Source organism: Halictus rubicundus, chromosome 7 (assembly GCF_050948215.1).
Source record: "Halictus rubicundus isolate RS-2024b chromosome 7, iyHalRubi1_principal, whole genome shotgun sequence".
Lineage (NCBI taxonomy): Eukaryota > Metazoa > Arthropoda > Insecta > Hymenoptera > Halictidae > Halictus > Halictus rubicundus.
Window position 1 is genome coordinate 13,187,104 of NC_135155.1, and position 24,520 is coordinate 13,211,623.

The 24,520-nt window shown below is 43.8% G+C and overlaps 1 protein-coding gene across 12 annotated transcripts in view; it reads right to left on the reverse strand.

Annotated features, from left to right (window-relative positions):
- LOC143355641 (endochitinase) overlaps window positions 1-24,520 on the reverse strand; it is a 260,630-nt gene that overhangs the window by 74,551 nt on the left and 161,559 nt on the right. For all 12 annotated transcript variants that reach the window (XR_013082534.1, XM_076790670.1, XM_076790665.1 and 9 more), the window contains 7 exons: window positions 22,262-22,781; window positions 21,432-22,014; window positions 20,908-21,124; window positions 20,104-20,352; window positions 18,172-18,571; window positions 13,629-13,935; window positions 5,847-10,355 (listed from right to left, as the gene is read on the reverse strand). Coding sequence is in view for 11 of the 12 variants with exons in the window: in XM_076790670.1 (XP_076646785.1) it covers window positions 5,847-10,355; window positions 13,629-13,935; window positions 18,172-18,571; window positions 20,104-20,352; window positions 20,908-21,124; window positions 21,432-22,014; window positions 22,262-22,781 (6,785 nt within the window). In the remaining variant the exon portion in view is untranslated. The remainder of the gene's footprint in view (window positions 1-5,846; window positions 10,356-13,628; window positions 13,936-18,171; window positions 18,572-20,103; window positions 20,353-20,907; window positions 21,125-21,431; window positions 22,015-22,261; window positions 22,782-24,520) is intronic.

Below are 24,520 nucleotides of genomic sequence, written 5' to 3' on the forward strand. Positions count from 1 at the left end.
GTTTCTCCCGCGTAGTATACGCTCGGACCATGTCGGTGGGATTATAGTAATTCAGTAATAGTACTTGGTTGTTTCGTATGATTTTTGCCATGACTCGACCAACACATATCCCTGACACTTTCCTGATTAAAACGAGTCCAAACACGATATAGTTCGGAGCATAATTGCCTGTTCAATCCATGATATGGTAGAACCTCGATTATGCGAGCGAATGATCTCTGAAGATTGTATCGTGGATTAAACACGCAAATGCGGTCCAAATTGCGTCGTGTTTGTGCTCATTCTAATCAGAAAAATGTCAGGAATATATCGATAACAGTTTCATATACAAACAAGCAAAACCAAAAATGTTTTGTTAATGTTTTAGAGTAGAGTATTAAAAAGAACAGTGAAACACGTGCTCATGAAGAAAAAACAAAGAATATTTCTTTGGAGGATAGAATGTGTTCTAGGATATATCTTTCATCATGAAATTGATTTTCGTTGAGAGGAGGCTCTAAAAATTATGTTTAATTTAAGGTTCCAAAGTGAATGGAACAATTTTAGGAAATTGTGTCGCTAGATAGTAATAGTTAGGCGAACGAATTGTGTGTGGGTGGTCGAAACGCAGGCTCCAGGTCGGTCCAACCCATTATTTGGCTTTGGGGGACGGATTTAATCGAATTTATGCGGATTATCCGAGTGCTGACGCAGTCGGTCGTCGTACGGATTCTTCGCTCTCGCGTTCGTCTTTACTTTTGACTTTTTTCTTTTCTTTTCTCTCGCCGCGACCTTCTCCTCGAACTCGTTCTCGCGATTCCGGTCAACGGACCTCTCTCCCTCTTTCCCTCTCCCTCTTTTTCCTTCGATCTTTCACTGGCTCTCTCTCTCTCTCTCTCTCTCTCTCGATTATCGTCTTTTTCTCGCCTCCGCCGAACGAGAATGCAGCCGCGTCCACTTTGATCCAGGCGTTTTCGGTGTCCAAGCGAAGGTGAACGCACTTATTAAGAGAGGAGTCTCTCCTCTCTCCGACACGACCGTTATACAAACTTCTTGCACACGAGAGACCATCCAGCAGGATTTGTTTTGAACCTCCGTTACCGAGGGACATCGTCCAATTGTTCATTAATATTTAGACTGCGGATCATTATGCAAAATAAAAATGTTCTGCAACGTTTGGAAGAAACTGAAGCTAAATATAAAGTTCTCTTTCATTCTCTAATAATTTTAATAAGTCGATAATGGTACCTACGACGTTCTCAAATTTTCACTGTTCTGAATTACAGTCACTCACCTTTACCATAAATACATCAAATCCGCAGTCTATTGTTATCGAATCTTGGCTTAGAGTGTCCGAAAAATATTCGTATCATTTTATACAGCGGCGAAATGTCAAGATTTAATTTATTGTATAGATCGTATAATGTTTGATCGCTTGCAGCCTGCACTTCGAAGACATGAATCCTGCTTATTGACCGAATTCGAATAAAAATCGTCACGACCGTTCACGATCTGCCATAATTACTCACAGGAGCTGCAACCAACCGGAAATGTCCTCGCCAACACAGACCTGTAAAAATCTCTCTAGAAGGGTGTCCCAGTAACTCCTCAGCATAACTTCCGTTCCTCAGCGTTTATTTGACGGTGTCGGCCGATCCTCGCTTGAAAATTTCAACGGATCGATCCCTCGATCCATAGTTTGGCGCGTGACGCGAAAATCTAAGCGACCCCGGAGTCGCAGATAAAAATACGCGACCGTAGGTATAGTGTATTCTCTGCTATAGCACGTCGGCTAGGCAGTGTCGTGAGTTTCGCGGATAAATTCGGGCTTATCGTGGGGCCCGGGAAATGATCGCGGTCTCTCGGATTTTCGGGCCACCCGCACCCCAGGTGACCGTGAATCGTTGCAATTTTACGAACCTGCAAATCTCCGAAATAACGTTCCCCGTGAATTCTCTTCGTCCGGTTCGAACGTGATCGGCAATTAGGATCGGCCGCGTGTACAAAGTGTATGCATATGAGAAACGACAGATTTCTTACAAACAGAATTATTATTCTTATAAAGAGAATTATTTTCTTACAAAGAGAATCATTTTCTTACAAAGAATGTTCGTGCCAATATTCTCACGAGAACAAATCGTTCAGTTCCACTGCGTCTTGTGAGCTTTTTTTTTTTTGTTCCTTTTAGACGCGTTTGAAAAAATATTAAACTTGTATGCTTGATGAAAATATTCCTTACGATTGGTTTATATATACACACACACGCGCGCACGCACGCACGCATACACACGAGCACACTTACACGAGGAGAACTTAATTGTTAGGTAGAAAAGTGAATGCTAGTGGCAACACCGATCCCTTATTTGTATCGTTTAAATATGTCGATTGAACTTTTACTTTCGCGTAGACGGCCGTGGAAATTGTTTATGATAATGTTCTGGATACCTTGGGTTTTTGTTCACGATGAATTGTTGGGTCATGCGTGCGACGTTTATCTTGCATAAAGACCCGCATGAGTACCCTAAATAATTTTTAAAAATTCATTCTTCAATACACAAATTTGAATGTTAAATGGTCTAGTGACTTTTGGACGACTGTGTATTACTAAAAAATTGACTAAAAATTTGAACGGATACATTCTCGTTATTTTTTATAAATATACTCGTCACTCTTAGTGCTCTGTAAAAACGTGATAAAAATCAGTACTTGTGCCCAACAATTACGTTTCTGTAGGTACTCTAATTTGTCCAAAAAATTCCAAAGACTCGATGCTTCATAGATGACCTAATATTCCTGTTTCCGGTAACGGTATCGAGAAACAAAGGTACACCTTGCAAAGTTACACCAGTCGGTATTAGATCTATCGTTAACGAACAGGTAGAGCGCAACGATACACCGATCATGCGAGCATTATGATCGAGTATCCGCGTGGCCAAGACACCGGCCGATAACAAGCTCGGCCCTTTCCCTGACAATAGGCCCTAACGAGGGCCACTCTCGCACACACATATCAACTCTCTCGTTCTCTCTCTCTCTTTCATTCACTCACACACACACACATACACACAACACTCTCGTCTGTCAGGCCGTGTTCCAACTCGCACTAATTAGGTCGCCGCGTTGTTCGAAGCTCTAGCTTTCGCTGTTCGAGGCGAGTGATCAAGAGTATACTCTCCCTTCGACGTAATCGCGATCGATGGAGAGGCTAGAGAGAATTTAGAAAGACACAGAGACGAAAGACAACCGCGAAATGCAAGTTGGAACGCGATCTGCGTTGCGGCTGGTATCTACGACTGCATTCTTCTGCAACGACGCATATACACGGTACTCCGAACAGTGAACAATGGTTGAACAATACTCAAAATTTGATTATTTATACTCGGCGACAGTTTCCTTAACACCTCGAGCGTCACGTCGGTCTCGTATCTTTTTTTAGCGAACTTAAAAATCAATTTTTACTACAATCGAAGATAGTAAACCAAATTTTATTGAGATCTGCAAGGTGTGAGAATGTTGCAAGAATGATCGTTATGATAAACTTTTTGCTTCCCTTGTGTTATTAAATTTTTTGATTTTATGTGACTCTTATGGGCAGTGGTGTAGCACTCGACATGTTAAGAACAATCGAAATTGTCTGCTAACAGCTCAAACGTATTTGTTTATATATTGTTTACGAAACACGTTAGATAGTCTTGTTGAATGAGATCTGGCTTCGTGAATGTTTATTGGTACTACAGTAATGTCTCGATATTTTTGAAAGATATATGCACATAACTTGTTCGTTTTTAGCTATTTCTTTAATAGCCTTTTACTAGTCTATTCGTCACATTTTGCTGATTAAAACGAGTCCGAACACGATACAATTTGGTTCATGTTTAACTGTTTAATCCATGGTTCAGAAGAATTTTTGAATGCAGTTTTTGGAATTGTTTACGATTCAATTCAAAATGGATCCATATACAACACGATTCATTCTACCAATCACTGTATCTAGATTCTACATTAAACTGTTCAATTTTCGGAACAGTCCTCTGATTAGTTCGGATAAGCGAGATTCTACTAAACCGTGTATTAAACAGTTAAACGTGAACCAAATTGTATCGTATTTGGACTCATTTTAATCAGAAAAATGTCACGAATATGCTGGTATAAGCTGCATACAAAGATAATTGCAAACAAAGTGTTATCATTGGATTAGTATTGTCTGCGTCGAGGCTAACGATAAGAGATCAAGGAATAGTGTTTGCGCAAGTGACGTTTTGGTCCCGAAGTTTTCACATATATTGAGACATTACTGTACACAATTGACAATGCTTAGTAATCTCCTAATTATACAGTCTGTTGTTGTTCGTTAATTTACAAAGAGCTAAGTGAATGAAGAACGAAGTTTGCTTGCGGGTGCACGAGGGTCGAAAGCACTCGATGGAAGAAGTATAAAAATGCATCAGTATCAAAACGCACTGGGACATCGTAAAAAGCTGTATAAAAATAGTTATAGTATGCTATACTCCTTGCAGCGAGTACTAAAGTGCAATGATGCAGTCGTAGCCACTGAAATTACCCCACTCTTTACAAACAGAATTTTTTCGAATATTCAAATATTTTGAATCATCACACTAATTCGATTTTTATAGTGCGGTCTTTCGATGTTTCACACAGAATTCGTTGCGATGTTTATAAAGCGTTGATGCTTTTAACCCTTTCGTTGCATTGGAATCGATCTAGAGTGTATTGTAGACTGTGCATTTTTATGCCAGTTTTGTTTCTTATAAATTGGAAGATTTCTCTCTTGATGGAAATAGAGTAAAAATACTATTCATTTTTTTGGTACCATACGCGATTTTTTATATTTTACAAAGATTGTACCATAAATGCATAAAAGTCCGCAGTCTACTGCCACTTTTCAAGCTAGTATTCCAATTAGTGTCGATAAAGTGGGTACCTTCAATAATAAAACTTTCAATAATAAAACTAAACATTAACTGTGAATATAATTTTAAACTTCTAGAATGTTAAGTCATTTGAAGGTCCTACTACTATACAGGATTGACCTAAAACATTTTTTGTTCAAGGTCATTTGAAAGTCATGGTATAATACATTACATACTCAACTTACTTTGACATCAACCACAATAACAGTCATCACTAGAATCAACAGTATATAGTACTATGTAAAAATGTCGAGGTGACCTTGGCTCGTTTATTATGGATTACTAAAAACTGATCATGAAGGGTCTGAAAAATTGTGATGACAGTTACGTGACACACTCTGTATAATAATTTACAGTGTGTACAAAAATTTTGAAAAATTACACTTTGGCAGACATAAATGCCCGAGAATCGTCCAAGCGATAAGGACTAAACTGATTTTTTCACTCGAATAACCTAACTCGACACTAAAGGACAAATAAATCCGACTTTAGTCGCTTCAACTACTTCTTCAGCATAGTTCCATCAACGAAAGGATATCAAACCACCTCGAACCGGCCACGCGCGACCTTCGCGAAGGTCCTCATCTCTCACAGGACCTCAAAAAATCTCGAAAAATCGTCCAGACCAACCTCCACAAAAAAAAAGAAAACAAAAAAGAACAACACAGAAGAGAACAAAGTCAGTCCGGCGACCAGTGTCGAAGCCACCGTGAGACATCAAACCGCAGGTACATTTGGTAGTGCAAGCTCGTCCATCGATCGTTCGATCCCGCCTAGACAGAGATCTCATATCATCCATCGCATCCATCAGACGATGAGAATCAATCATCAGGGGGCGAGTGTGGACTGGTTATTTGGAACACGGCTAGCCAGTCATCATCATCATCATCAAAGTTCAGTTCCTGAAGACACCACCGGTCTTGAGGAGCCACTCACCTGTAGCCCTGTTACAAGCCTGCTTGGTCTCGGCCATCTCCTGCATGATGATCTGCTCGGCGTCTCTCTTGTCGACAGGCTTCTCCGTGATTGTAGCAGTCGTTTGGGTGTTCACGGCGGTGGTGTCGGTACCAGTCGTCGCGCGACCGCTGTTCCGTGGACCTAGAACGCCTCCAGGCCGTTCTGGCGCCGGGGTAGCAGGCAACCCTCGCCCCGAGTCCGCCATCGAGCCGCGCTGCTGTTCCTGGAGCAAGCAGGCGCTCGACAACAGGTCCCACTGGCGTAGCTTCTCGCGGTCGAGCTCGAACGGACCGGAGGCGGAGCCCGGCGTAGGCCCCGCCCCGTCCTGTCTCCTGATCGAGCGGTCCGGGGGAAGGTTGCCCTCCTCTAAAAAATGATTCGCGTCCTCGACGGTCGCCTTCCTGTATGCCTCGTTTTGAGCGTCCCACACGTATCCCCCAGCATGGATCCTGTCCATCGACAGGCTCTCATAGGTGAGGTCATCCACCATTGTTAGATCATTAGGCCTCCTCTTCACTCTGGGCCTCTCGCAATTCTCCTCCAAACAGTTCTCCCTCCTGATCACACTATCGTTCACATAAGTAGCCCCCCTGGTCACTTTGTTCCTCCCTTTGCCATCAGATGAGGTTCCAGCTGGTCTGGGCGGGCTGTCCAGGTTGTCTAGGGACCTGGCGTTCCTCAGGCTCACTCTTCTCAGACTCTCTCGCCACAGGGAGTCTTGTTCCCAAGGGTCCTCTGAACTAAAATTACTACTCGAAGCTATATTACTGACGCTCTGTTGTCTCTCTTCGATCTGAGTCGGTTGCACCGTTGCTACTCTGTTACTTCTATTCCTCTGTTCCACCAAATTCTGCAAGCCCACATCGTCTAGTAAACCTTCCAACGACCTTGATCTCCTATGCGAAGTTTGCGCCAGGTCAAAACTCTCACGATTATTCTGATCGCTTGACTTATCCCTCAACCCGTGAGGATACAAGTTCCTAGTATTAATCTCCGGAGAAGATATGTCAGGCAGAGGATCAGTGGATTTAACCCTCCTCAAGGTGTCGGCTTCATAAAAGTTCTTCTTGTCCACCAGATCCACTTTATTATCTCCTAACAACTGGCAGGTCGTCTTTCGAAGCTCGGCTGCTATGCGCCTGGCTTCATCGATGTCCTCAACCTGAATCTGCCTAGGTAGCTGTCTGGTGATGGGATTGATGATGCGTCCGATGTCATTACGCTTGTTTAAGGCCGTCGCAGCGTCGTCGCGTTGGTTGTTCAGCTGTGGGAGGCGGGAAGTGTGGCCGATCGGCTTGGCAGCCTCTGTGTCTGCTGCACTGGCACTGGCTTGGAGATCTGAATAGTAGTAGGGAGCGCCTGACTCGTTCTGCGCACGCGTCTCGGCGGGGAGGTAGGACTGTGGGGCCGGGCTAGGTTTGGGCGGGGCTACGGAGGCGGGGTAATGGCAGGAGTCCTGGCTGGAGGAGGATCTGTGGTTGGAGATCATAGAGTAGCGGGCGGAGTCTTGACTGGCGGACCTGGAGTGGCTCTGGAAACGGTCGGAAAAAGGACTAGCGGTTCTTAGGACATTGGCAAGTAGATTAGGTCCAGTAGGCGAATTTATAGACGAGGATTGAGCGCTGGCGGGCCGCTGACAGGCCATGGAGGTGGAAATTGAAGCCACGCCCATGGAGTAGCTGGAGTCCCTGCTGTGCGACGCCGATAATGAATTATTATGGGAGCTCCTGCGCAGTCTATCTCTGTTCTGATCATGATCAGACCGAACTGCATGACAAGAAGCAGGAGAACTTCTCAGAGGAGAGAAGCTGGTGATGTTTTCATAGTGGGCGTCCCCTGTGAATGATTGAGAGTGTTGATGGGAGGGCGGAATATCGCAGACTCTCATAGAGGGTAGGCTGCTCGCGGAGCCCATCTTGCCAGCATCATAACGCAGTGATTGTTCCAGGCTACTCAGGTTAGACTGTCTTGTAAGGCAGGTGCTTTTTTGGAGCTTGTCCACCACCATCATGTTCTCGTTGAACCCATAGATGCTGTTGTAGCTGAGGTCCTTGGCGTACAAGTCCACGTTGAAGGCATCTCTGGCTTGGAGTTCCTCCAGGTACTGGTCCAGGTCGATGCTGGCCCCGTCGAAGCGGCTGCCTAGAGACTCCAGCTCGTCCAAGCTGTCGAGGACTTCGCAGACCTCGCTGACGGGTCTGGTCTTCAGCTGTCTATGCCTGGCCTCCTCTTCAGGGGTTCTCAAATCGACCGAGTCACTACCTGACGCACTTTCCAGGGATATTCGACTGTCCCTGAAGGTGGAGCTGATGGTAGCGTCGGAGAATCGTGACGGGCTCCTGTGGGTCTCCACTTGGGCCATCGGTTTGTTCCAGGATTTAGGAGAGTCTCTATTGGAGCCACTATCTCTCTTTACCTGGGAGGACGCTTTTTTTATCTCCATAGACTCCTGCAGGTCCAGAGAGTCCAGATCGTCCAACGGAGGAGGGGAAGTGGGGATCGGTGGTGGGGACACCAGCTCACTATCAGAGGAGTCGTGCAACTCCGCTATCATCGTCCTACTGGCCCCTAGGTAATAGGAAGCAGGCCTGAAGGTGTCTGATAAACTGAACCTAGGATGTCTAGGTGCGTCGATGGAATCCAAGTCCTTGGATGACTCGTCATCTGCATCCGAGCTGTCAGTCTTCAGGGTGGTTAGAATGTCCGGCAGATCTGACCTCGAGTGTCCACAGTCGTCGCGAGACGTCCTCTTCTTCAGGGACATCTTGCTACCTTCCTGCTCGTCTTTCTCCGATAATTGGCTAACCTCCATGTACACCGGCTCCATCTTGCTGTCGGACACGCAAACAAACTCGTAATGGGGCGTGTCTAGAGTCGAATAATCCCCGGAGTCCAGCTTCCTGTTATCCTCATTGGGCGCTAGCAGAGACCTAGCCATGCCATTTTGAGCCATCTCCACGTAAGAGCTCTCTTCGTGTCCTAGATTAGCAAAGAGACTCTCCATCATCTTCGGGTTCGGTCGGTCGTCGCAGTTAGGGTCCAGGATGGCCTTCCTAGGTGACATGGGAAGATAATGCTCCTCGGGGCAAACATCCTCTTGCTTCAGCTCTGGACTGTCCTCCCCACTCTCTCCGGAAAACTGATCGCCATGAGTCAGCAAGGATTCTGTCACACTCAGCCTATTGCAACTAGGGCTTGGCTCTGCTTCCAGGTCCTCCGAGGGCGTGGCTTGCTCCTCGGAGGGCGTGCCGCTCTCTCTGGAGGTGGATCTTTTCTTCCGTCTGAAAGAGGAGTCTCCCTTCTTTTTCACACCATCGCAGTAAAACTTGCCCTCGTCTGTAACCTCGGGCACGACTTGATCCACCCCGAGCTCCGCCTCCTCGCCACGCCCCTCTCCTTCCTCGCTCTTGTCTCTTTGGTCCAGGTCGCTCCCGGTGTCGTACAGTAAAGCCTCCGAGTCGCTGAACACTCCTCGATGTTTCACCTCTTGTCTCCTATTGTACTCCTGCCTCTGCACCTGTTGAGACTTCCTCTCAAAATCCGCCAGCAGATCCTTCACCGACTTATTGCTATCGGTGGACGCCTGCTTGGCGTGGCCGTCCCGGACGCCACGCCCCTTCAGCTCCTGAGACTCCACCTCTCCGAGAGCAAAATTTCTAATGTTCGAAGGATGCTTTTTCGTAGAGTCCAGCCTAGAAACAAACGCCTCAGTGGTCTGCAGTGGAGACACTTTCAAAGGCTCTTGCATGGCTAGCACCTCCTTCACCGGCGTCGAGCTATCCATACTCAGTTCGAACGATCTGATCCTACACTGCACCAGGTTCATAGGCTCCGGCGGCTCCACCTCCCTCGACTCCGCCCACCTAGACTCCACTTCTCTCGGCTCCGCCCATCTTGACTCCGCCTCCCCGGACTCCGCTCCTTCTTTTGGTCTGATGTACTGGTAGGAGAACTCTTTGATTACCTTGCTCTCGTCGATGTTCGAATCCCAGCCTTCCAGTCCACTCTCTCTCTTCGTAGTCCACTGGACTGTCTTCTGCGAGGACCAAGTGTCAGTTGTGTATCCTGCGGCTGGCACCACAGTCTTTTTTATCTCGTCTGTTCCGTAGGCAGTCGATGTCTTCAAAATCCCAGATGGCCTCTTCTTTAATCCCTCGTCGTATGATGTATCCAAATCCTGGTCTAGATGAACTCCTCCTGGATTTCTTGATCTCTCGATGGTGGGATATGTGCGTTCCACCCTTTGAGTGGAGGGGAAGCTGACCTCCTCGTAACCAGCGTCGGGCGGAATCCCGCCCAGGTTCGGGAACTGGGAGGGGCTCGGTTTCCGGTCGGGCGGGGCTCGAGGAGCGCTCGCGGTGTGACGGCCCGCCCCCGCCACGCCCTCTTCGTCCGCGAGCGCCGATGAACGACCGTCTCCCACCTGCCGGGGGCTCCTTCCTGCATGCGAAGGTCTGCGCGTGCGTTTCCTCCGGACATCGCCCAGCTCTGATTCGTCCGTTACAAAACAAACACACGAGGACGATCGTTACTCACGAGTCACGATTAGAGTACAATCAACCAACCCCCTCCCGGCGCACTCCAAGCTGGCGCCGAGCTTCGACGGGATCGTTGCGAGCGTGATTGGATCAGAGATCTATTCTGACTAGATTCTATGCATGATCACGATAAAATTAATGCGTCAGGTTTCATATAGTGTAAAAATTTGGGATACACGAGCAAAAAAGCCTCGTTTCAAGTATTAGCTAATTTTTTGATCGAACGACTGAGATGAGTAGACGCCTGGGTCTATTTTGACCCAGGGAAATAGAACGTTGATATTTTGTTAAAAATTGTGTAAAAATTTATCAAAATACTCCCAGGTATTTATACATTCCCAGGTATTATACATTCCAATATTTAAAACAAATTAAATAAACTTCATATTTGCAAACGAAGATAAGTTTGTAAACGTGTTGACCATTGCATTTCAAAATAGAATCGATGTGTTTCCAATTTTCAATTGATTTCCCGATTTCATCTAATATGCTTCGAATTGAACTGTTTCAAATATTTAATCAGCTTCGACTTGCTATTCGGAACTATGTATAATTCACGTCAAACTATTTCCAACGTTAAACCGATTTCCCTGTTCTCGACAAAACTCTAAATGCTCGATCCCTGTCCAATCGATCCCGCAACGATCGCCGACCCGCCCGGCAGCGTGCACGGTGAACAGAGCATAAGGCGTCAAAAATGTTAGTGAACATACTCTCCTCTGTGCATGCCATGCGGACCCACATCAAAACTCGCAGAATAATCAAAAGAATAAAATTCCTTTGTACCGGGCACGGGTGTTAGATCGTAACGGACGGTTTATTTCGATTTCGGTTAAATGCCCCGCGGAATCGAGGGTGTGTTAATCCATTAATCCATTAATCCGTTAATTCCCATCCACCAGTCACAGCACCAGACCCGACAGCAGCAAAAGAGAAGGAGCCCCCAACAACGGAGAGAATTTCTCGCGTTTATATATTTTTTCATCCTGCTATCTCTCGTTTGAACTCACGCTTGCATGTATTATACATACGCGAAATATATGTATTATACATACGCGAAATATATGTATTATACATAGGCGAAATATATGTATAATTATATATATAGATATAGATATAGATATTTATATGTATATATATTTTCTATGTGTATCCTGCCACCTTCCGAGTCCACCAACAATTATCTACAAAACTCGTTGACTGTCGTTTAACAGAGAGTGTTGATTCTGATAGAGAGCAGAAAGAACGGAGAGAGAGAGACAGAGAGAGAGAGAGAGAGAGAGAGAGAGAGAGAGAGAGAGAGAGAGAGAGAGAGAGAGAGAGAGACGATCGCTGTTTTTTTCCTTCGTCTTCGATTTTTTTTCTTCTTAGATTTCGATTTCGAGTTAGTCGACGAGCACGTTTGTTATAAAAAACGAACAACAATCGGATGCGCCCTCGATGCAAGAATTAGGCAAATTTAATTTTAATTGTAACATGTATATTTTCAGCACACGCAGTGATTAGAGACTGTTGGAATTAATTATTCGGACGCTCATTTTTATTACATGATTCTTTGGTTTCATGCGCAAGGACGAAATATTATTGTTGAGTTTTTTCTTCACGAGGCAGTCTCGAGACGTGCATTACACAAAAGCTTCTCGTTCTCTCGGCTCGGTTTATAGGTTTCGTTTTTTTTTTCTGGTGAGGTATTTCGTCACCGGGTTAGAGCGATGTTATTAATTAGTATACAGCTAGCTACTGCGAGTGTGCCGACTCGCTGGTAAGGCGCGATCGTGGATCTCCCAAAAATGTTTGATTTGAAAAAGTATCTTTTGATAGATTTTGAGAGGAACATGAATCTAAATCATAATAAAGGATTAGAAATTCCGCAAATATTCTGATAAACGAAGAACGGAACGATCGTTTTAAATTTTCCATCGATACCCAAACAATTATTTTCTTTCATCAACGTTTAATCTTCTTTGGACTGCGCAACGGTAGAACAATTTAATTTTCTATCGTTCTCAGCGAACTATAAATTTGAAAACAGAAAAGAAATAATGTCAGCGTGTCGAGGACAACGTTTTCCTGCTTACGACAGCCACGATCAGTCCACGTAGCAGTCGAGGAACGTGTCGAAGTAACGTTCGCGATCTTGAGGAGCGGCAACTTGGCCTTGCCGAGGCGAACAACTTGAGTCAACCAACGAAAACCGTATCGAGGTGACGAGGCAGCAGCGATTCCCTCTCGAACCCAAAAGAGCTTCGAAACGGCTATAAACGATCGGCCAGAAAAATGTCTCTGTACACCCCATGCCCCCTACATTTCAAGCTTTGCTTAACTTTTACTCCATTCTAAATCATAAATCAACAGGTTAAACAACTCCTATTCTATCTAAAATCATAAGACAAGAAATTAAAAGGAACTCGTACTCTATTTTAAATCACAAAGGAAGGGGTTGGAAAGGGGTTACTATATTTTAAATTATAAGGCAAGGGGTAAATAAGGTTAGTCTGTTTAGAATCATAAAGTAGGGGGTTGGAAAGGGTTAATCTATCTTAGTTAAGCCAAGGGGTTAGAAAGTTCCTACACTATTTTAAATCATAAGGCAGGATGTTGAAAATGTTACTACATTTTAAATCATAGGGCAGGGTGTTGAAAATGTTACTAGATTTTAAATTATAAGGCAAAGTGTTGAAAATGTTACTACATTTTAAGTCATAGGGCAGGGTGATGAAAATGTTACTAGACTTTAAATCATAAGGCAGGGTGATGAAAAAGTTACTAGATTTTAAATTATAAGGCAAAGTGTTGAAAATGTTACTACATTTTAAATCCTAAGGCGGGTGTTAAAAATGTTACTACATTTTAAATCATAAGGCAGGGTGTTGAATATGTTACTACATTTTAAATCATAAGGCGGAGTGTTGAAAGTGTTACTGCATTTTAAATCATAAGGCAAAGTGTTGAAAATGTTACTACACTTTAAATCAAAAGGCAGGGTGTTGAAAATGTTACTTCGTCTCAAATCGTAGGGAAAGTGGTTAAAAGGGTTCACTCCATTTTCAGTTATGGGGGGCTGGTATACCCGAAGGGGTGTACAGAGACACTTCTGACCGCGTATACGTGTACATTATGTGGATATCCTGGAGCATGTTTGATCCGAAGAAGGGGAGACCCACGAGCGGCCGGGCGAAGCCATAAAACTCTCAGATAAAAAGTTCAGGCGAGTCGTCCCTACCTTCGTCGTCGCTGGAGTAGCTGTTGTACCGAGAAACGTTCGCGACGGTGCGCCTGCCGTCGGTGCTCTTGCTGCGCACGTGTGGACGATGGCCGTCGTCCCTCAGCTCCCGGCGCCTAGAGTGACGGACCTCGGCGACCGACGCCTCGTGGGCGGCCAACTCCAGGAGCGCCTGTTGCTTGTAGTAGCTCGACAGCTCGTTCGAAGCCCTGCTGCCCCTGTTCGCCGACGCCGACGGTTTACGGGTTAACGGCGACTGCAGCATACGCTGCTTCCACTCCAGCAGACGCTTCATCGACTCCTCCCGCTGCAACGTTATGCGATTTTTGTATGTGTTGCTCACGCGGACATTTATTTGACTCGTTGATCAATTTTCCGACGGAAACTGGTCGGGATCTGCTTGGTAATCTACCGCCATGTTGATATCCCCGGTCTCCGTAGATTCGCGATAAGGTAGAGTGACTACCTTACCGGCAAAAAATGGTTTCACGTGCCTCAAGTTTTCGTCCTTATATAAGAAAATTTTGCGCTCGTAAAGGACTCATTCGAAAGAGGAAGGTTCAATCTAGTGCGCGCTGGTCAGGAACTGCCGAGATTATGTAGATATTTGGTAATATAAGCGTTCGAAGTAGGCCAAAAATTGACGATGCGCGTGCCGTGGAATCCAAGCATTTTTATGCCATTGGATGAGTTTGCTGGATGATGTCGAGAGCAGCGAGCACTAGAAAATATCTCCAGCTACAAATTCAGCTATATTTTGTCTTGATTCTCTGCGAAATAAAGCGAAAAACTTGAAGCACGTTTCTGGCGTCAGAATTCGTAATATCGATCATACGGTGCAAAATATGTGACAAGTTTAGTCACAGACTTGAAACTCGTCGGATCAATACCAAGACGGATCTTAAGTCTGTGTCTGGAGGCTGTGAATGGAAATTATTAATTAAATAGTCACGGGACTACCCCGGGCCCTTAATACGATGCTAAACCGATAAAAAGTTTTTTGTTTTTGATGATTTTTTTATGGAAGTTTTAGCGGCATGTTCCTGACATTTTTCTGGTTAAAATGAGTCCAAACACGATGCAATTTGGTTCGTGTTTAACTGTTTAATCCACGATATAGTGGAACCTCTATTATCCGAACCGATGGAGTTCGATTACTAAACCGTGAATTATACGGGCAAATGTGCGCCGAACAATGTCGTGTTTGGACTCGTTTTGAACAGAAAAATGTCACGAATACGCTTATGAAATGTACGTTCAACTTTTTTCTGACAAAATTGGTTTGTTTTCAAGGATTTTTTTCGGATCACTCACTAGCATATTTGTAACGTTTTTCTGATTAAAATGAGTCCAAACACGATGCAATTTGGATCGTTTGTTCAACTGTTTAATGCACTGTGCAGTGGATCTTCTATTATCCGAACCGAAACAATTATTATTTGAAAAGATACTGTGATTTGAAACAAAACCGTTTATCGTGATATTATTTGACAAGATAATCTGCCGCAATTAATTATTCATCACTATTTCGCGAATGTGCGCGTTCGAAAATGGTAGAATGAATTGTAAATTCTAATGTACGTTCTCTGAATCGAAAATTCGCACGTCGATGCAACAAACTCGTGCTCATTAGTATGAACTGTATTCCAGTAATTCTCGTAATATTACAATTTTATACATTCTCGCGTACTACCATTATTCTGAATGAGCTTGTTTAATCCTTTGTGACAGGCTCATTGGTTCGAATAAATGTGTAATAATAACGAGACGAAACGCTATTATTATTATTATTGCATAATCAAGAACCAAGACTTGGATATTTTTCCAATGAATTAAAAACCTAACATTCTATCATTTTTCACTGAAGCACATTTTATGCAAATTGTTGGGAGCTTGAACGGTATCGAAAGAGAAAAAGTGCTACAAGTACATAAAAATACTCAATTTGACAATAAGAATACACAATCCTTACCATTATTTAATTTAACAAAAAAAAAATCTTTCAATAAAAAGACAAAGTTTTATTTCAATCCCGTTATCATAAACATCTCTTCACGACGAAAAATGTTCATAATAAAATTCCTCCGTGACAACAATATTTAGAAACGTCTCGTTTCTCAGTCTGAGAATGTAACAAATGATTTCTGATAACAGTAGCACCCCCGTCAGCCCGTTATCAATCGGAAGCACTTTCGCAGATAGAAGCCGGCCAATTAATCTTGCTCAGCGCGTAATGCGCAACGTGTGCAACGAAAATCGTTCTCCCTTTTTTTTTGGTTCACGTTTCCAGGGATTATGATTTATAAAGGGTTAGGCAGCTTAGCCGGGACGACGAGGATGATGGAACGGGCCGCGGTGAAAGCGTTATTACGGAACGGCACGCGGTGGAAGCGACTTTAAAATGCAGGGTAGAACACAGGTTGCACGCGTATGAATCATCAAGTTTGGCTGCGGGGCGAACGAATTGTTCTGTCCGTCATCGCACCGGTCGGACACGGTTCGAGATCACGCGAGGAAAGTGAACGAAGCGGACGAACCGAACCTGTGACTCATCTCCCAGTAACCTCGCGATGGCTGCGTGAACCGGTAACGCGAACCTGAGACATCCTGCTCTAACGGCTCTCGTCGCAAGGCAATTTTCGAAATCTCTGGTCTACATATCTCGCCGATGACTGTGCCTGCTGTTCCGTAAACGACGATGCAAACGGAGCCGATTCTGAACTGTATGGTTTTTCATTCGAGTCCTCGTTTCCGAGAAAATCGCGCGTGAACAGTTGTCGAGTAGGCTTTATTTAGTTGCAATTGAGTACAAGTGGTGAGAGTGATTCTTCCTTGAAAAATATGTCGAAAGTGTGGAATAAGATTTTTTCGTTCGAACCTTCGTTTTCGAAAAAATCGAGTGTGAACACCTATCCTGAACATTTGCTTTGATTTTGGATGAATGTCGACGACGGGTCTGATTCTATGTTGAAAAATAAATTGGAAATGTGGTATAAAGATTTTTCGTTTAAAGCGTAGCTTCCGAGAAAAATCAGTGTGAACACTTGTCGGGTAGGCTTATTTCAATTTTAATTATACACAAATAACGAGCACGATTCTATGTTGAAAAATTAGTAAGAAACGTGGGATAAGAATTTTTCGTTCGAACCTTCGTTTTTGAGAAAATCAAGTGTGAACACTTGCCCTAGACGTTTAGTTTCATTTGGAATGAAAATACACGATGGGTACAATTTTATGTGAAAAAATGTGTAACAAACGTGGAGTACAGATTTTTCGTTTGAACCCTCGTTTTTGAGAAAATCGAGTGTGAACACTTGTCGAGTGGAGTTACTTAAATTTTAATTGATCACAAGTAATGAGGCTGACTCTACGTTCAAAAATGAGTCGGAAACGTGGAATAAGAAATTTTCGTTTGAATTCTCATTTTTTAGAAAATCGAGCGTGAACACTTGTCTTGAATATATGGTTTAATTTTGAGTGAACGTTTTAGATTCTAAAGTCCATATTTAGAGTTCATGTTGAGCGTTGTTATGACGTGCATCAATTGTAAGCAATGGGATCGCTGGTGCTCTGACGGATGTTGTCTGTCAAGGTCACCGAGACTGTCCCTTTCGGCGAAGAAAGTAGTCTCGTTAAGGTAATTGACTCGTGGACTGGCGAACGCTCCGGGAGCAGCTGAGTTAATTGAAATTAGCGGATAGATAAGCGGGCGACATAGATTTATTAGCCTGCTCCCTGATGTGGTAACACTAGCACAATGCCGGGCGTCGTTACGAAACGTTTGCGAAAAGAATTCCCCCCGTGATCTAATTCCATAATGATCCGACTCCACGCCACGTGTTTAACATTAAATGCTTGCCTACACAGTGTTTCGGAATTAATGTTCGTGGTAGAGAAATAATTTTTTTATAATTGAATATCTAATGACCTGATTCCACGCAAATGTTTATTTTACATGCTCACACGAGATGTTTGCGGTTAATAACAGCGTACAGAAATACATTTTTTTAATTGAATGTCTAATGACCTCATTTCACGCGAATGTTCATATCACATGCTTGCCTTCCACAGAATTATAATATGGAATTAATAGTCACTTGCAGACCAAACAGATTTTTTAAAAAATTGATGTGCTTTTGCAGTATGATAGGTAAACTGGGTTAAGAATGTAGAATTACGTTCTTTCGATTAACACTAGGTTCACGGAGCATTAAAAGTGAGTGTTTTACATTACTTCATAAAAATAAGAAGAATGAGTCTATCCAAGCTTTCAGCCATTTTTTAAATAATATATACCTAAGGAAATAAGTTCGTTGAGTAATTCCACGTAGATGGATCTTCGCAATCTCAGTAATCGTAAATTAAAAATATTAGAACCCGTCATTTTGACGGGTCCCGTAAACCTAGTGTTAAGGTAACATTCTAGTTACGACACAAGACTGAATTTCATCCCATTGGTACTCTTTTGCAGACACTTATCCTAGACTTCTAGACATTCTGGGCGTTCGTTTGAATAAGATGAGGTGTAAGGGAGGGTACTAACCTGCTGGATCTTGCGTTCACCGTCCCTCGAGTCCTGCTCGGAGGATCGTTCGGCGTAGTCGTCGTCGTCCGGGTCGAGGGCAGCCGGGTGTCTTGTCCTCGGTAGCCGCGCGGATGCGGACCTGCAGAACTGTTGCTGGTCGTTCCATCGCCTTTGGGAGGCGCGAGCCGTGTGACACGTCTGAGCCACGTGAGTCCCCTGACTCGTGTGACTCGTGTGACTCGCGTGACTCGTGTGACTCGTGTGACTCGCCGGCCTCCCCCACCCCTCGTACTCCCTCGGAATTCTTCGCGGAACCGAAGAACTGCCGTCCTCGACGTGACTCAACTCCCGGCCAGTCGGCTCGTAGCTTTTCTCGCGCAACGACCGCCTCAGCTTCGCCTCGCTGTTGCTGGAAATCCTAATTTCCAAAAACAGACCTTTTGCTACCCTCAGTAGATCTTTGATAATTGGACTACATACATTCGAAGCCCTCAATACATTCAATTTATTGGCTTTTTTAAGAGGTTTGTCTAACCGTCTACCACTTTTGTTGTTGGAAAAGATTCTAGTCTTGCCCCTCCGATACATTAGTAAAAATATTGTACTTAGTACTTTCAATGAATTTGTAAGCCTATCGATATTTTCTATTTTTCAGTGGCTTTGTTAAATGCCGACGATGTTTTGTTGTTGATCCTGAATAAGACAGTTCTGCAAGCCTTGTAGTGGTTTTTAACAAATCACTCCGATCATCCTGATGCCCCGAAACAAACTTCTTGGTACCTCTACTCAATCTTGAATTTATAATAATTGAATCATGCGGGACTCTCAATAGATTGAATTTCGTTGTTTTTAATGAGTCTGTCAATAAAAATAAAAAAAAAATATTTTTGTCGCTGACTTTCAACAAATCTGTTTTGTAAGTTTTCCAATGATTTCCGCGATTTTGGATAGATTAGTGTTCGTTAAAGGAGAGTAAAATTTTGGCGAATGGCTATGAGTGGTGATTTGGAAAATTTTAATATTTAGGATCGCACTCGGTTAATGTTCTTACATAATGTTATGTTTCCAATGGCTTTTGAATCGCAGACTTGTTGAACGAAAGCGACCGCGTCTTTGACAATTGATTTTCTTCAGTCAGACGAGCATTGCATTTAAGAGCGAGTCCACGAACAATGACTATATCGATACTGTTCTCGCGAGCTCGATGCGCCCTTAGAATTTTAATAATGCCACACCTAATCGAATTCTGGCGATGTTCCAAACCGTACATACTGATACGACTTATGGGCGAATCTGTCTGCCATCGATGGCCAATGAAACTTGAACTTCGATCATGCTACTTTAAAAGAGTAAACCCTGTTATTACGTTATTTAAAAATAGATCATGCTTAACAATTTTTTACTGGAAAACTGAAGGATGGTAAAAAATGTTTGCAAATAGAGCATAAATAATAAGTAATTCCATTAAAAAAATTATTACTGTTCGTAAGATCTCGGAAAATATAACCTTGAGATGACCTTCACCGGCAAAAACTTGTGTTCCCCCTTGTGTCTGCATAAATAGTAAAGTTATTAGGGGTTGCAGAGGTCAATGAGACACCCTGTATATAATGTTACAAACATTACTGTGCAACACTAAACAGTTCCAATATTGCTTCAAACATTATGCACTATACAACTAACAACTTTGAGATCGCATATCTCCGAAAGAATTATAGAATAAAAACTGGTATTGGTGAAAAATCATGATTTAATTGTTCCTAGATTAAATACGATACATCAATTTTTTAAACAAGGAAACAATTTTTACACTTTTGGCCAGGATTTCGAAACTTGGCAGAGTGTGTGTGTGTGTCGTCCTATTCAAAATGGAGGACGGATGAGGTTTAAGTGGCTGAAAGGGAGGATTGACGTATGATCGACAGGGGATTCTACGCAAGGTAGACTCACTCGGTGTGCCTCTGCAACGATTGATGCGACATCACGTGCTGCTGATGGACGTGCTCGCGTTGTCCTCGCCTCAGCCCGGAGCAGGAAGCTTCCGGCAACGTGGCTATCCTACTTTCGTCGGCCCTATCACGGCCTCCCGTTAGCTTCGCCGGCATTGTCGCCCTGGAAAGCGATTGGTTCCTTTGTTGCTGGTGGTGCTGCGGCGCCTGGTGTAGATAAACCGCCGACTGCCGCATCTGGGCCGCGTATCTGATCCAAACATATCGAAAATAACAGTGTCCCATTGTCACGTCGAACGCTCCTCGCCCGATAGTTCTTAACCCCAGAAATACTATCGCGACAGGGACCCCCGACTGTCCAACTCCAACTAGCTTTTGTACAATAACAGCGTACGAGTCCCCGGTGAAGTACAGTAATGTGGAGAACTTCCAAAATGCCGCTTATGTTGTGTACTAATTTATTGATATTTTTGTCTTCAAGAATTTTTTTTTGTGAAACTTGTACTGGCATATTCGTGGCGTTCTTCTGATTAAAATGAGCCCAAACACGATGCAATTCGGTTCGCGTTTGATTGTGTAATCCACGATTCAGCAGAACCTCGATTATCCGAACCGGCGGAGTTGGATCACTAAATCGTGGATTAAACGAACAAATATGCTCTGAATGATGGCGTGTTTGGACTCGTTTTAATCGGACAGATGTGACGGATGTGTGGGTAAAAGTTTCACGGAAAAAAAGGATTGAAAATAAAATAGTTTTGTCATTTGGTTAGGGATTGGATGGAGGTGTTGCAGATATAGTTACCGTTCTTCGGAGTAGAAATATCCGTCGCTAGCCGCGTCTGATGGCGTCACTATGTCTAAACTCGATTTAGGCCTCTGTGGACGCCTCTGTTGGTTTAGCGTGTCGTCACAATGGCTCGGCATTTGTTGCTGAGGCCTCCTGGTGGCTTCATACTCTAGGAAATCCGCGCTGTGGGGTCGTGGAGGTGGTTGAGCGCGGGGTTGCCTCATTATCGGCGCTGTTTTGCAATAATCATTATATTGAACGATTAACATTCGTTGCTTATGGTAGAGAACATTGGAATACTCGTTAGAAATCATATTGCAAACTAATTCAAACAAACGAGTTCAAACTTTCTACAACCGAGCTGACACTGTAAACATTTTACAATGTATTCTGTAAAAATGGATTCCCAACACTTTCCTATACCAAACAAACAAACTCAAACATCCTCCAACCAAAACCAACTCACTCCAAAAAAAAAAAATCCTCAACAAATCCACACACTCCAATTCACTTTCATGACTATTATTAACTATACTAACCATTAGTCGTAGCAGCCGGGGAAAGCATTTGTTGCTGATGCTGCTGATACTGCTGATGTTGTTGAGCATACAGAGGAATAGGAATAGGCGCCGGCGAGGCTCCCTTCGAATATCCAACAGGCCCAGCTGGTCTCTGATAAAGCTGCGGTGCCCCATAGACGTCCTCATAGTCGCCATTCCCTCTGGAAGACCTAGGTTTCGCCGCACTACGACCATAAGTATCCGGCGTGCGTCTTTCAGTTTGCACCTGGCTGTAGCCGTAGGTCAAACCCGATTTGTCCGTTCTCAGACTCTGTTGACTCGGCTGACTCATTCTCGTCCCGTAGATCATGCTGCCTCTGTCGTAATCGGACATGGGACTCTTGCTTGTCACGGTGACATCTGGGGACACCGGTGACTTCCGGTAATCGGGATCAGGCGAAGGCGTTGAATATTCTGTTGAACCGTCTGTTAACCTTCTTGGTTTCGGCGGTGCATTAGCGTAAATTGGCTGGCCGAATTTCCTGGGCATTGGTTGGACTGTTTGAACCGTTACCGGGGACTGGGTTTGTTGCTGTTGCTGTTGGAACTTCTGCTGATGAACCTGAAAACGATACGAGATTTTTCATGTAATAACGAGTCAGTCATTCATTCATTTCGTTCGCCAAGAACGATCTTGGAAGAAATATGTTGTATCTAATTATTGGTCTTTTGTGATCCCATTTAAATGCATAAAACAACTGTTTTGTATCGTGATAAATCGAGAAAGATATCTAGGTAGTCTTCAGTCCGGACATCCTGTACCTTTGCAACTTGAAAAATTAATATCATAAGAAAGAAGACACTGTTACCTGATGATGAGGTTGGACAGTGTTCTGATGACTCAAATGTTGGTGCATCAAGGCCTGATGAGGATAGACCTGTTGCATCTGTTGTCCAGCCTGCATCAACGTCCCATATTGTTGTTGTTGCTGATGCTGTGAAGTTCCAGGCTGTCCGTATTGTGACTGTTGCTGAATCCAACCATTGACCATAGGCTGAACAACTTCGTTCTGATTGTTATTCGTCGTATTCATCGTAACACTGCCGTTGTTATTGTTCATATTATTATTGTTCCCGTTGTTGGTGCTCGAATTGCCGTTGCTGCCGCTCAGATTCGGGAAGGAGGCTGTGTTCACGCTATTTGGGCTAGAATTGTTGTTCGAGGCGTGGCTGGGTTCATCTCGGGACTGAAAACCGTGGAAACCTGAATCACTATCGTCTGCACTCTGATTTAGGATCGAGGAGATCGAGGAGACACTGGGACGCGCGCTGCGCTCGCCATCTTGCTGGCCTGCGATCTCGATCACCACTGCCGCTTCGCCGGCTCCTCTGCAATCATTTTGAAATCATTTTCATTAGGGTATGTTCTTCTTTCTGTAAGTATTACCGTACCATAACTAATCTAAAACGTCGAAAAAATTGATGAAACGACGTAGCAAAAAATAGGAAAAAAACTGGAGATAGTGTTGACCACAACACCTTATTATTAAATTATTTTCCATGGTGGTCGCTCTTAAGCTTCAATATGAAATCTGTGTATTTTCGAATTTTTTCGGGTTTTTCATTTTTTACAACCAGAGTTTCAAACTAAAAAATCGGAAAAAATTCTCCAATATGTGGTTCGATATGTAGAACTGATTTGGATTTTTTTTAGAATTTTCAGATGCAATTAAATAGCGAAAATGGGTCCAAAACTGGTTTTCCTTTTGGTCCTTGTAACTACCCTCACAGACGAGGTATAGGGCTGAAACTTGGTAGAAAGGGTTCTTTCTTGGTAAACTACCGAACCAGCTATTTCCGGTCCAAATTGGCTCATGGGCATTTTCGACATGCCTTAATACGGTCTGACCCTTTGCCCACGATTCCCGCAAACAGACTCTGAAAAGTCCGTTCAGCATCAAAACTGCTTGCTCGCGCGCGGTTATTTCGAAAAGCCAGAGGTCAAATAAGGGCCGGCCACTCTCTGTCCGGTCTCCCTCGAAGAGAGGAGAGCTAGACAAGGTTTTCGGTCGTGTTCAGAGTCGCAGTCATTAGCTTTGAGCAAACTGGAAACCGCTGACGGACCCGGGACAGAAGGAAAATTCGCTGGCAAATGAAACGGGCGTCTCGCAGTTCTTTTTTTTCCGTTGGGGACAACGGGGTGCAACGAGAAACCAGCCCCCGCACAGTAACCGAGCCCTCTGGAACTCCGGTTTATCCGTGGTTAACTTCCAGGAAGCAAACTAACGAGTTGGGATAGTTGGGTCGCGATTACGCGCGGAACGAGAGCAGCCGCGATGCAGCGCGGATCGCTGCATTCGCTTGCATTCGATGCTGAACTATAGTCGCTACCCCTGCCATACTCTCGTGGGGAAACAAAGCGAATTTCGCGTTCCGTTTGCCAGACTCATGCTGCTTCTTCGGTGCAGGCTAATTGCTCGGCAAATCGGCTAATTCTGTAATCACTTCGATCCTACCATCATCTCGACATCTTGCTCAGGCAGACCTGGGCAAATTTTAGTTGAAATGAAAATAAGAAATAACTATTTGAAATAGTTTATTTCGCGCCGGTATCTTTACTGTGCGCACCGTTATTTGAAAATTAAAATTGTATTGATTTATTTGAAATACTGATCAGTGTCGGTATAAGCTGGACTCAAACCTGATAATCAGGTCTAATGTTGAAGAATGATTTCATAATTATTTAAAATAATTACAAAATAAAGTAACGTGTTATTTGAAATAATATTTCAGAAATATTCAGGTCTGATAATGACCCATAATTTTAATGGATTATACAAATGTACAACAGTGAATTCGTCTAATTATTTTTCACTCGCCCATTTCCCCATAAATGTCAAAAATCCGTCTACTCGTAAAACTTGCATTCTTCGAAACATTTTGATAATGTGGACGGTGCTAAAATTTTCTGGAAGCAAGACAAGACCGCGTCTTAGGTTCGCAAGCATCGTGAGAACGGAGTGATGTGTCTAGGGGCGTTGAAAGCCTGCGAATCTCTGACAGGGGCTTGGTTACCCTAGGCGTTTCGCGAAGTGCTGGATAATATCGACGACGGTGGAAAATCAACA